Here is a 12,992-nt window from a genome sequence, read left to right as displayed (position 1 = left end):
ATAATATGTATGTATATATACCAATATAGTTGATTTTTTAGGAACATAAATGTAATGTATTTCAATATGTCTAATGTGTAATTTGGTTTTGGAAAATTATGCAAAACACATTTGATCAGGCCCGGTTACCGTGGTGACTCAGCTAAATAAACAAGCTTATCTGTTTGCTCAACAGCCTGGTTTTGTTTTAGTTATTTGCATCAAATTTAATAGAGCCATTTGAATAAAATAATAACCTGGGTGGATTCTAACCTCTCACAATATAAACTTCAAAGAAAAAAGTTGGGATTGATCAATACTTATGTGGAATTTCTAATTTTTTCCCTTGTGAAACAATTTAACCAACAGATTTTTTTTTTGTATTAATTTGTCCGTCTCAGTGTCTTTTTTAATATATGGCAGTAATAAAACAGGATATTGTGAAAAAATGTGAAGACTTTGTATGAAAAAGCATTATTTTAGACTTTAGTATTGTATTAAAATGATTATCAATAGTAATAGTTTTTTTTGTTTTTGTGTCTTCTGTATTACACTGTATGTTGTTTGACAGTTTAAATCAGGCCTGTTTAGAACAAAGATCTGCGGTTTGTTTGTAAAAAAGGTTCAAACTAGGAGTAGAACTTTTAAATATTTGAAACTGTGGCATTTATCTTGCAAAAGAAGTGGGTACAGTTTGAGTTTACGCAAAAAAACAGAAAAACAACTTTCTAATTAAGTTTATTATTTTCACCCAATGATTGAGCCCTACTGACCCAGACTGAGAGATAAACTTTATTATTCCTGCAGGAAATTATTACACCAAATGTTTTAAGTTTATTAGATGAGTAGTAATATTTTTACATTTTTTCACAATTTTGTAAGGCAGTGACTTTTGGGGTTTTGTTCCCTGTAAGCGATAAATGTCAAGCAATGACAATAAAGAAAAGCTTGAAATGAATCAAGAAAAGATACGAGTTTCACTTCTGAGATGAGTGTTTTAGAATATTCTAATTTTCTGGACTGTACTTGGAGGTGAAGGAACTGCATGATGAGAATCAACAAATCAAAATCTGATGATTCACATAAACCTCAGTTTCTGCTTCATTTTGTCATTCACATCCTGCCAGCCAATCACAGCTGTGGTTCTGTTCACCCTGATTTAAAGGGCCATGGCATATAATGTGCATAAAATTCATGTTAAACATCCCCAGCTCTGGAAATGTTTTCTATATCTTAAATAAAAGACTCAGATTGAGCCATTTTCCTCATTAGACGCTGAAGGAACATAAAGTTACACATGTTGTTTCATAGATTACATGATTGAGCAGGAAGTTTTGTTTCTTTGTAAAGAAAAAAAGAGTATTAATTCTCTTGACTACATTGAAGGCTGTAATGTTCCCATCTAATAAAGCTCTGTGGGTTTAACTTTGTCCTTGTTCACATCATCAGGTGGCCCTGAAGCTTTTGTTGTTTCTCTAAAGCTGTAGGGAACCAGGTGTGTGCAGGTGTGTGTGAGCAGAGTGTGATGCTGCGTTCGGGTGAAGTGTGAGTGTTAGGAGACTCAGGGAGCTCGGGGACTCCGCACCTTTAATTGATCCACCATGAGGCTTCGTTACACCAGAGCAGAGAAAGTACTGCGGAGGTCCATCATAATAAGGAGTTTTATTATTATTTATTATTATTCTGACTCTTTATGCGACTTTTTAGAGGCCTTAACATGTTCAAAACTCACCAAACTTCACCTAAAATTATCTCCCACGAGGAAAGTCTTGGCTCGCCTGATACTCCTTATGACTTTAATTATAAATGTATTATTATTATTATTATTATTATTATTATTATTATTATTATATAATTCTAGCACAGTCTAAACACTAGAACTAATTAAAATGAAAATATTTCTTCTGTTTTGGATTATTTTTTTTCGTTCCAGAGAAAAATATTTTTAATGACACAAAGACAACCTGAGTCACACAAAGTGGTGATCAACAGGTGAATAATCCATAAATGTTGGAATGAGCTGAAGGAACACAGATGGTTTGAAGACAGCAATTTGAATGTTCTGGAGTGGCCCAGTCAAAGCCCAGACCTCAGTGTGATGGATAATCTGTGACTGGCAGTCAAAACGTTCATCTGCAAACCAAAGGAGCCCACTGGCTTAAAAAGAGACAATATATTACAATCACTTATTACATGTGTTATTATTTGTCATTTTTTTGTGGAAATCCATTTTTAGTTTTATTTAAAATAAATAAATGTAAAAAAATAACAGCCAAATTTTGTTTCTCACTGTTGATTTGTAAAAACAATAAAAAAAAAAAAACTACAGAAATATTGTATCAAGTAGCTTAAACTGAGCATGGTAGACCTGCTAATTTCAAAGTAGCATGTTGGTTTTGGTATTAAAAACAAAAATTGCAAAATGTTCTATAAATTAGCTGCAAACTATAAAGGAACATTCTAAATATTTTTAGAAACCCTCAACAGAGCTGCATGTTTCCACTGTAAGAATTGCTGTGCTATGGGAGGCATTACCAGTCAAATATTAACTATCACATTAATATTTGTTAACAATAATAAAGACATGGTACAGCCTATAATGTGTGTTTAATTACACTTGATTTGAGTAGGTTTAGAAAAATCTAAGGGTCAGGTCAATATGACTGAAATACTTTGAATAGGCAGAAGTTGTTCTATGATGATTCTATCATAGCAGATTATCCATGATTATCCATGCTAGTCAGAATGTGGTTCCCTGCTTGTTATTGGTCGATCTTTGTGACTCCCACAGTGTAAGAGGCCAATGAGAAGATGATAAAGCTGCGTTCATGGAGGCTGGTGTTTCCAGAAGTCCTCAGGCTGTTGGAGCATCCAGAGGCTCACAGAGACACAGCCTGACTTTTATCTGCCTGGTAGTGAACTGAACCGATTCAGTGTCTGTACTGTTGTCTCTGTTTAATGTTAACTAAATCTGACTTGTTTTTGCTCATCATGGTCACAGTGGTCACTGTGAACGAGACTCTCTCTCCTTTCTGCTTTGAGGCGGATGCTTTCAGTTCCAAACTGCCTGCTTCCTACTCAGCTGGATGTGCGATCTTATACGGTTTCCTAGCGCTTCTGTCTCTCGTCACGGTGTGCGGAAACCTCCTGGTGATCATCTCTGTCATTTACTTCAAACAGCTTCACACTCCCACCAACACTCTGATTCTGTCTCTGGCCGTGGCCGACCTGCTGGTTGGGATGGTCATTTTTCCCCTCAGTTTGTGTTTCCCTCTCAGCTCATGCATGTACAACGTCAGTTTATTTTGCAAGATAAGAGACAGCTTCGACACGCTGCTCAGCATATGCTCCATTATGCACCTGTGTTGCATTTCAGTGGACAGGTACTACGCCGTGTGCTGGCCTCTGACCTACAGGTCTAAAATCAACGGCCATGTTGTTGTCGTCATGATCTCTGTGAGCTGGAGCGTTTCTGTTCTGATCGCCGTTAGTGTGGTGACGACTAGATCAAACGACGATGAATGCAAGGACATGTGCTTCATGGATGTTGTCATGGGAAATTTTGTTGGGCCTATTTTATCATTTTACCTTCCAGTGGTCATAATGCTTTGCATCTACCTGAAGATTTTCCTTGTCGCACAGAGACAGGCACGAAGCATCCAGAGCATAAAGTCTGGAGCAACTGCCAGTAAGATGGAGAGAAAAGCCACCAAAACTCTGGTTATTGTTCTGGGAGTTTTTCTGTTTTGTTGGTCACCTTTCTTCCTTTTCTTAACTTTTCAACCTTTAGGAAATAATCTGGCTCCCGTTCCTGTGATAGAAACTGTTACCTGGCTTGGACTGTCCAACTCCACCCTGAATCCACTCATCTACGCTTTCTTTTACCATTGGTTCAGGACAGCTTTTAAAATGATTGTTTCTGGAAAAATCTTAAAAGGAGATTTGGTTAACTTGAAGTTGCGATGATGATTTTCTTTTCCGTGTTTTCTCTATTTTATTTTTTTTAAGCAATAACTGATCTATAAAGTATATAAAACACTGAAAGCTTCTGCATTTGGGTGATTCCATTGATACAAGCATTATTAAACTTGTAAAATCAACTGATATTTGACTTTGTCAGATACTTCAAGGACACTCTAAATGCGAAATAAATTATTTTTTGTTTTACAGATTGTCTGCTTTTCTTTGTTTTCCACAATAAAGTTTAAGTTTCAAACTAAATGTCTTGAATTTATTGATTTATGAAACTACAATAAATCTTGCTTTTGTTTTTGCACCATAATAGCAAAAAATTTGACATAATGTTGAAATAAGTTTCATCTTCTGTAATAAAAACAATGTCATAATTAATGATGAGTCTCAGTCTAATGTACTTCTTGTACGTTAATTCAAAACATATTAGGTTTTTTAGCTTTTGCCTCTATAACTTAGGCTGATTCTTCTCTCAGTCTTTGATGTAGAATCACAGTGGGTCCATGAGAGATTTTCTCATTGAACTTTGTTGGCACAAATAATAACTGGGGACTTTTATTTTTTATGAAAATGTCAATGTTCAATGAGTGATTGGTAGCTTAACATTCAACATGTCAGTTTAAATGTTTATTGAGATTTGGACATGGCTGCAGAAAGGTGATTTAAAAAAAAAAAAAGAATTTGAAAAAGGCCTGGGTCAGGGAACGTGGAGGACATTCACCAAAAAACACAACCCTGGATCTGGTGGGTGAAGTAGATCTTCAAAGAAAGAAATGAAATATAAACAAAACCCCATCGCACGTGCATGACCTCAAGGCCATCCTGAAGTGGCACAAAGTTTATGCTTTGAGGCTTGAAGTTGCCAAATCAATGGTTCAGTCAATCAAAATACAGGAAGAATAAACTTGCTAGCTAACCTAACAGCAGTATATGTGATATAAGCTAAACATACAGTATGTTGAGAAAAATTAAATGACTTGCAAAAGATTAACAAATATCAAATGAAATTTTAGTGATGCCTGGTAAAGTAAATCCTATTTACATTTTCCTTTACATTGTGCAAAGGTCCTTTTACTCTGGATTCAATACAAACACTGAGTGTACTCATGACTCACTGACTCACTGAGTACATGGTACTACTGAAAACAATTTATACACGTTTGAGAAACAACTTAGTTGTAGTTCTGAACAACTCTGGTGGAATATCTCCATACCCTTTTCTGTTGCACTAAATAACAAACTTTACCAATTATTTCACCTACGCAAAGTAACTTCCTCAAAGTGTTGCACTCCGAACTGTTTTCAGTAACATTTATAGTTCCTGCAGTTATATCATGATAACACATTTCCGATATGCCTGCCTTCCAGGCTAGGGAAAGGTCCATAACTTGAAGGCCGTATTGTGTAAACTATGGGAACCCGCCGGAGCACATTAATTATCTTTGGTTGAGTTGGGTCCCTTTGACCCTCATGAGACTATGAAGGAGCTGCAGAGGCAGATTATCTTGATTGCCACTGGGAGCAAGTTTGACAATAGCACTGGATAATGGCAAAGACCAGCTTCCTCAACCTCCACAAAGAACTTGTGAACAGTCAAACATTGTCATTTTAAGAGAACAGGAACTGATAGTGAGTCAGTTGCCTAATCTTGGTCTAAAGACTTCAGGAAAGGTTTCCTGCTGTGCAGACCTGGAGGTAGAAGTGGCAGCTACTTCTTGAAATGACCTTTTGATACTAGACCAGGAATTGTCATCTCAAGGCCTTGAGGCCCGGTGTTCTGCAGGTTTTAGAAGTGTCTCTGCTTCACCACACTCACGTCAAATAGTCAGGTTATTTGACCTGACTATAACCAGGTCAAATAACCTGGTTATTTGACCAGGTTATTAGGACTCTGGAGAACTTGACTGCTTTTTGAGGAAGTAATTCAGCTATTTGATTGTTGTGTGTTGAACCAGGGACACAACTAAAACCAGCAGGACACTGGCCCTCGAAGACTGAATTTGAGGACCCCTGCTGTAGACGATGAATGATCAACAAGAATGTAAAGGTTACAGAAAGAAAGCGGGTCCAGACTGATGGATGATGCTATATTTCATACTGCAGTAGCTATAAAAGTTTTTATTATATTATGAGTTGGTATGGAGCAGGAGGAGTTAGAGGATGGGGTGAGAAAGTTGACATATTGTATCCAAAGGGAGCACTTGCCAAAACTGTTGCCCTGAGCAAAACCTCCTTGGGTTTGTGATGTGGCCTGAGGTTTCTCTCCACAGACTTCGCATGTTGTCTCTTTGCATTGATGGGGACCCACAGTCCAAATGTTTTAAGGACCTTCAGAGGATTCTGACCCTGCAGTATAAGGCCCCAGTTTTCCAGCTGGTTGTTTACACGTTGCTGGTGATCAGTCTGTGACACCAGCACGTTTTTAAACCGGATTTCAAAATGGAAGTTGTCAGTAACACTTAGAGGTGTGAAGTACTCCATGATTTGTGAAAGCACACATGTGCAGAATGCATGACTGCAGGGTTTGTTTTACGCACAGACAGGCAGATAACAATAAAAACCATGGCAGATAGTGTTGTGTTGTGTGCAACGTAAACCGCTCAGTTTAAAACAGGTTCTCTTAAGGAATGTATATGTGCTACATGAGCACTGGGTTCATCATTGACGAGTACAGGTCAGTTTGAAAAGCGTGGCTGCATTTCAAACAACATGCTAAAATCACAGCACCACACAGTGGCCTGGAATGAGAATTACAGGCCTGTGTGAAACCAGACATCTGAGAACCATATAACCATGCATCAACAGTTTGACGTCAGTCCAACTGTGCTGGGCCCTACACACCCACACACACGTTGCCATGCTGTAAGGCAACATGCAGTTTGCCCTTCATTACTGGATGGAAATTGTGGCATCCAAAGATAGGTTGGTAAGCAAGACATAAAAGCTTGTGCACAGAGACCATCATGCCGCAGAGCAACCAGCACTGACATGATGCCTCTTTGCACTGAGACTCACATTGCTGTAAGCAGCTAGCACAGCGTGTAAGGGTTGATCAGCCGTATCAGGTATTAGAAAAGCCACTCTTTGTTTACATGTATGTAATTGAACCTTTTATTAGATTCATTTTAAATGTCTGTCTTAGTTTTAATGTAACCTGAATTCAGTTTCAGGTCTTCATGGAAAACAGGACGGGTGTGACTGTCTTACTGCATCCCTGCTATGAGATAAATCAGTTTAGTTACAAACTAACCACCACTCCTTCTGTTGCATGTATAATGGTGTATGCGTTTCTGACACTTTTGTCTCTTGTGACTGTATGTGGAAACCTCCTTGTGGTAATATCAATAGTTTATTTCAAACAGCTTCACACACCCACCAACACTCTCATTCTGTCTCTGGCTGTGGCCGACCTGCTGGTTGGGATTTTAGTGTTTCCTCTCAGCATGGCCTTCTCTCTCAGTTCATGTACCTATAATGAGAGTTTATTTTGTAAGGTCCGTGACAGCTTTGATATATTGTTTAGTACATGCTCTATTATGCACCTGTGTTGTATTTCAGTTGACAGGTACTATGCTGTGTGTCAGCCTCTCACATATAGATCTAAAATCAGCCGTCATGTTGCTGCCATCATGATCGCAGTGAGCTGGGGTGTTTCTGCTCTCGTTAGCATCGGTGTGACAATTCCCAGAATGTCCCATGATGGATGTGTTGACTTGTGTTTTCTTGATGTAATCACAGCAAACATTATTGGATCTATTTTGTCATTTTACTTCCCAGTGGTCATAATGCTTTGCATCTACCTGAAGATCTTCCTTGTCGCACAGAGACAGGCACGAAGCATCCAGAGCATAAAGTCTGGAGCAACTGCCAGTAAGATGGAGAGAAAAGCCACCAAAACTCTGGCTATTGTTCTGGGAGTTTTTCTGTTTTGTTGGTCTCCTTTTTTCCTTTGCATTTTCTTTTCTATCCCAGTTTCTGTGATTGAAACTGTTAACTGGCTTGCACTGTCAAACTCTACACTAAACCCATTTATCTACGCTTTCTTTTATACCTGGTTCAGGTCAGCTTTTAAAATGATTGCTTCTGGGAAAATATTCTTTGGTGACTATTGTAACTTCAAATTACACTGAGCTGTTTCTTGAGGTGTATAATAATAAAACTTATAAAAATATATTAATGCTGACGTTTCTATGGAAACTGAATCAAATTAAGCTCTTTTAACTTGCAACATCAAAGGAAACCAAAATAAATGCTACTTTTTGAAACTTGACTATAAATTTTCTCTGAATTTGTACAATTTCTTCTTCTGAAGCAAAACAGTTATAAAAAATATATATAAAAAAGCAGAACCTTGATAAAATATAATACACTTTAACACAGAAGTGAATAAAAACATCTTTTGTGAAATTGAAATATGTGACAAAGAAATGCAATAAATAAAAAAAACATTGCATAATTCTAACATTTGGGACATGCTGTGTATGTATTGTATACTATTTTTTCCACAGCTGTAGACTACATAACAACATGAAGTCTGAAGTGGGATTTGAAAATGAACATCAGGAGAGGAGAATCGCCAACAGTACAGAGGAATGCAGAGAAATCATTTTTGTTAACAGTTACATTAATATGTTCAAAAACTTATTTTCTTCTGTGTCTGGTCCACTTCAGTAAAAAGTTTAGAAGTATGTTGGGTTAATTCTTCCAGCATGTTTCCCAAATGTTTACACAAACATTTGGTTATATGCTAATATAACCAAATATATGCTTGATATTCTGCTAATATCAAGAAAACACAATATTGCAATTGCTGTGTTTCCATAAAAAAATGATAAGTTATTAAAAACGATCAGAGTCTGTGACACCAGCATGTTTTTAAACCGGGTTTCAGAATGGAAGTTGTCAGTAACACCCAGAGGTGTGAAGTACTCCATGGACATTGGACAGCAGGTTGTCATGGATACTTGGGAAAAAAAAAAAAGAAAATACACAGAAAGTAGTTTTAATGATTATTATTACTGCAGCTCTTTGATTGGGTATCTAAAGTCTAGATCCAGACCCAAAATAAGTCTTTTGTGGACGAGGAGGTTTTCAGATTTATACTGAATATACAAAAAAATGGGTTATGGTGAAAAAAGTATAAAAGTGGCAATTATGAGGTAAGGTATAATTTTTTTATCTTCATTCATCTAATGAGGAGAATAATCAATTCTGTCTCATTTAAAAAGAGAAATTTAAAAACAGAATCAACAATATGAAATGTTTCACCAATTATCAGGATGATAAGACAAAGCTGTGACAGACTGGCGACCTGTCCAGGGTGACCCCGCCTCTCGCCTGCAACATTCACTCAAGAACGTTTTAATATCAGTTGGAGGAAATATCACTGTACAAGTCTTGAATTTGTTTAGACCACTCTAATAGCTGCTTTTAGTGTTTTGGGTGGACATAGTCAAATTAGAGCACAAGTCACCTGGTCTCCGTCCTCCAACAAGTTGAAGTTAGCTAAGAATGCAGACTGTACCTAACAATAAAGGTAGCAGGAATTGATGTGCATCTAAATCAAAGTACATTTAGTGTTACATGGTACGACAAAGTCAGGATGATTTTCATGCTCACCTCCACAACAGACAGACTGTCTGAATCCCAGTTCATCCAGTCTGCAGCACAGAACCAGCAACATAAAACTGAACCAGACCACATTTGGTGAAGCCATCCTGACTGGAGAGAAGACAAAACCAAACATCAGTAACACAGTTAAGCATTGACTTACTGCATCATGCAATTAAGTGACAAAAAAAACATGAACTGTGAGAGATGCAGCAATAATAAGGTGGACTTTGTTTTTCTCCTATGGCTGAATTTTTATAAAATGTCTAAATAATCCATCATGCGTTCTAGGGTTACATGCGATGTGTTACTTTTGTGGGACAAAATTTAAGTTAAACATGCAAATGCATGTTTAACTTAAATTATTACAGATTCATTTGGATTCATTTTTCCAACTAATTGAATCTACTAACTGACCTTAGTAGTTTTAAAGTCAGTACAGTAGGATGTTCAATTGCTGGTGACTTAGTCAATCACATGGCTGTCACTCAATGCATTTGGTCAAGAGATGAAGAGTTACTTCCTGAATGGGGAGGAAATAGGATTTATAGATCTTAAAATGTAGCACAGACATTGCTGCCAGATGGGCTGGTCTACGTATTTCAAAACATTTACTAGGATCATCATATCCAAGAATCTCAGGTTTATAGAGTTGTCTAGAAACCAGAAAGTATTCAGTGTTGATTTCAGAGATAAGAAGAGAACAAACAGATAGAAACTCACTGCCAACAACATGGAGGATACCAGATACTGATGCTCAACAGCATTCAGCAGATGGGCTGAAACCATTTTCATTTCCTTCATGCGATACTGAAAGTTCTTCAGTGTCTCTGTTTGAACTCACACCACAGGTATTTTAGCCTTCAGCAGCTTTCAGACACAAGGTGCCAACTTGTTTTTCCCCCGTCAAGAACTGCTTGTAACCAGTTTTACGAGTTTACTCTACGAACTCTGAGTCTGGCCTTTAATATCGAGGAATTTATTGAAGAGAAAAACAAAATGAAAGGAGAAAGGTGCAGAAAACATCATTTCTGTACAAGTATTAAAATGACATTTTAGAATCTTTAGGTTTGGGAAAATATTAATAAATAAAATATACAGTTCTGTTGTAAAAGTATAACACACACCATCCTGTCACTACAGATTTCTACACTCTTCATTCCAGTATACACACACATGCACACACACACACGCACACACCTACACACACACCCCCACACACGCACGCACACACACACAGACACACACACACACACATTATACAAAACGGACGTGTCAACAGCTACTTACAAAATAATACAATTCATTACTTCACATTAATATTAGAAGTGTTATATTACAGTAACATTAGAATCATTATTGGACTAAAGTGATTTGGATAATTTGCTTTGCAAAAATGTGACTTTTCTGCATCTACTTTGTATATTACATGTTAATTTAAAATAATCTGATATAAGCAATGTTTAACATAATTTGCACTTTTCCACCAAATAAATCCCAGACCATAAAAAATAAAGGAAATCTTCTGATCAAAGGTTGGGATGAAAAATGTTTACAAACAGTTTATACATTTTGAAAAGACATGCATATGCTACGTCAGTGGTTCTTAACCTTTTTGAGGTACCGAACCCACCAGTTTCATATGCGCATTCACTGAACCCTTCTGTAGTGATAAATAAAATATTATTTTTTTTGCCCCCCTCAAATTCAAGACATCGGGGTGACCCAACTAGACTCTAGTTGAAGAAAGATTTATTATTACAAGTAGCAGCTGCTTTCAGTTTCCTTCATTTGTTCACAATCTATTAAAAACCAAATCAAACTTGATAAGAACAAATTTCTGTACAAAAAAACAATACTGATTTGCTTGACTTTACATTGGATTAAGTGTTGGATGCATCAGAAGATGTGTGGTAGCCCCTGGCAGAACCTGCAACAAAAAATATGTTTTATTTAGTTCCAGGTGCGCAGCACAGCAAGATATGCAATATTTAGAAAATATACTCTTCAATACTTTTAAACTCTAGAGTCAGTCCTTATTGAAGATGACTAATATTACTAAAATTTAAGACATTCCCACACATTTGACACTTAACTGTACAACCTGAAGGTGAACATCTCAGCCACATGCGGCACAGATTAGAGTAGAAAGTTCTTGGAGCTTTCAAAGTGATTAGGGTTAAACATACAGTCTTGTCAAAAAGCATAAATGGATAGTAATTTGCAACCTTTACCACATTTTAACCTAAATTTATATTATTGGGATTTTTTTAGGGTAGCCCATTAAAATTATTCCATTATTGTAAAGTCAGAAGAAAATATTACAGAATCTTTTAAAACCGTTTTCTGGTGAAAACCTGAATCTTGTGTATTCAGCTCATGTGCTAATACTTTGGCTGCTGATGAGGTTTTTAGCAGATTTAAGCACAAAATATTTTATTTTAGGAGCACATGACTAAGTACATGAGGTGAACATATTCTACAGCATATCGTCCAGAGTTACCGTGAGGGTTTTCATAATCTCCTCGTCTGGCTCTGAGAGATCTTTAAAGCTGTTTTACAAACTAATCTCGATCTTCATGAAACAGTTTTTTTTTTCTTTTTTTTTTTTTTCATAAAAAACCGTCTGAAATTAAACACACAAAGATATAAGGTAAGATAATTTCATTTATATAGCACATTTTCAACAACAAGGCAATTCAAAGTGCTTTGTTTGCTGATTAGGTGACTTCAGAAGGCAGCTGGTTGTGATAGATTTTACTGTATTTAGTTTCTAAATTTCTATTTTTAAATTTATGTAATTTGAATTTCTTTTATTCTTTTATTTGTTTGGTTTTATATTTTGTATTATACATACATGTATATACAGTACATTTGAAAACAATATTCTGAAATGTGCTGTTATAACCTTGTGATGAATAGGAAAATGTTAAAATGACCATTTGTGAGTATGTTGCATATGATTTTAAACACATACAGTAACATAAAAATATTGCAAACCACTGTATGTGAATAGACTCACATACAGTGGCTTGTAACAATACAGGGTTGTAATAATACACATAAATTTTAATTACTGTATTTATTCAGACAAATTTAAAATCAATTTAATCGTTTTCCAGTTATCATAACACTGAATAAATCTGAAATAAAATTTTGTGGAATAATGATCTGGAACGTGTGAACATGTGACACCATGTTTGAAAATTTGATGGAGAATAAACTACAAAGACCTCAAAAAAAAGAAGATGATTTTAATGTCTTTTTGACTCATTTACAGCAAGATCAGTTTATCTAAAAGCTCTTTAGGATGTAACATAATTTAGGTAAGTTATTTTAGGAATTTGATTCTTTAACAATAGAGATTACAGTAAGTCTCTCTCTCTCTCTCTCTCTCTCTCTCTCTCTCTCTCTCTCTCTCTATATATATA

General features: G+C 36.2%; 3 protein-coding genes across 3 annotated transcripts in view; 2 read left to right on the top strand and 1 right to left on the bottom strand.

Moving 5' to 3' along the window:
- Nucleotides 1–2,970: 2,970 nt before the first annotated feature.
- On the top strand, nt 2,971–3,945 carry LOC103148841 (trace amine-associated receptor 1-like). Its single transcript, XM_007567801.1, has one exon. It carries the CDS (start codon nt 2,971–2,973, stop codon nt 3,943–3,945), a length of 975 nt encoding a protein of 324 aa, XP_007567863.1.
- Nucleotides 3,946–6,913: 2,968 nt separating this feature from the next.
- LOC103148840 (trace amine-associated receptor 1-like) lies at nt 6,914–8,081 on the top strand. Its single transcript, XM_016679478.1, has one exon. The coding sequence runs from the start codon at nt 7,227–7,229 to the stop codon at nt 8,079–8,081; it is 855 nt and encodes a 284-aa protein (XP_016534964.1). The 5' UTR covers nt 6,914–7,226.
- A 3,363-nt stretch (nt 8,082–11,444) lies between these two features.
- Nucleotides 11,445–12,992, bottom strand: part of LOC103148797 (adhesion G protein-coupled receptor F4-like) — a 7,247-nt gene continuing 5,699 nt past the window's right edge. Inside the window, exon 13 of the mRNA XM_007567734.2 lies at nt 11,445–11,491. Coding sequence (XP_007567796.1) covers nt 11,445–11,491 — 47 coding nt within the window. The remainder of the gene's footprint in view (nt 11,492–12,992) is intronic.

This window comes from Poecilia formosa, unplaced genomic scaffold, assembly GCF_000485575.1.
Source record: "Poecilia formosa unplaced genomic scaffold, Poecilia_formosa-5.1.2 Scaffold213, whole genome shotgun sequence".
NCBI classification, from domain to species: domain Eukaryota; kingdom Metazoa; phylum Chordata; class Actinopteri; order Cyprinodontiformes; family Poeciliidae; genus Poecilia; species Poecilia formosa.
Note: the sequence above shows the minus strand (reverse complement) of the source record. Positions and strands in the feature narration are given on the sequence as shown.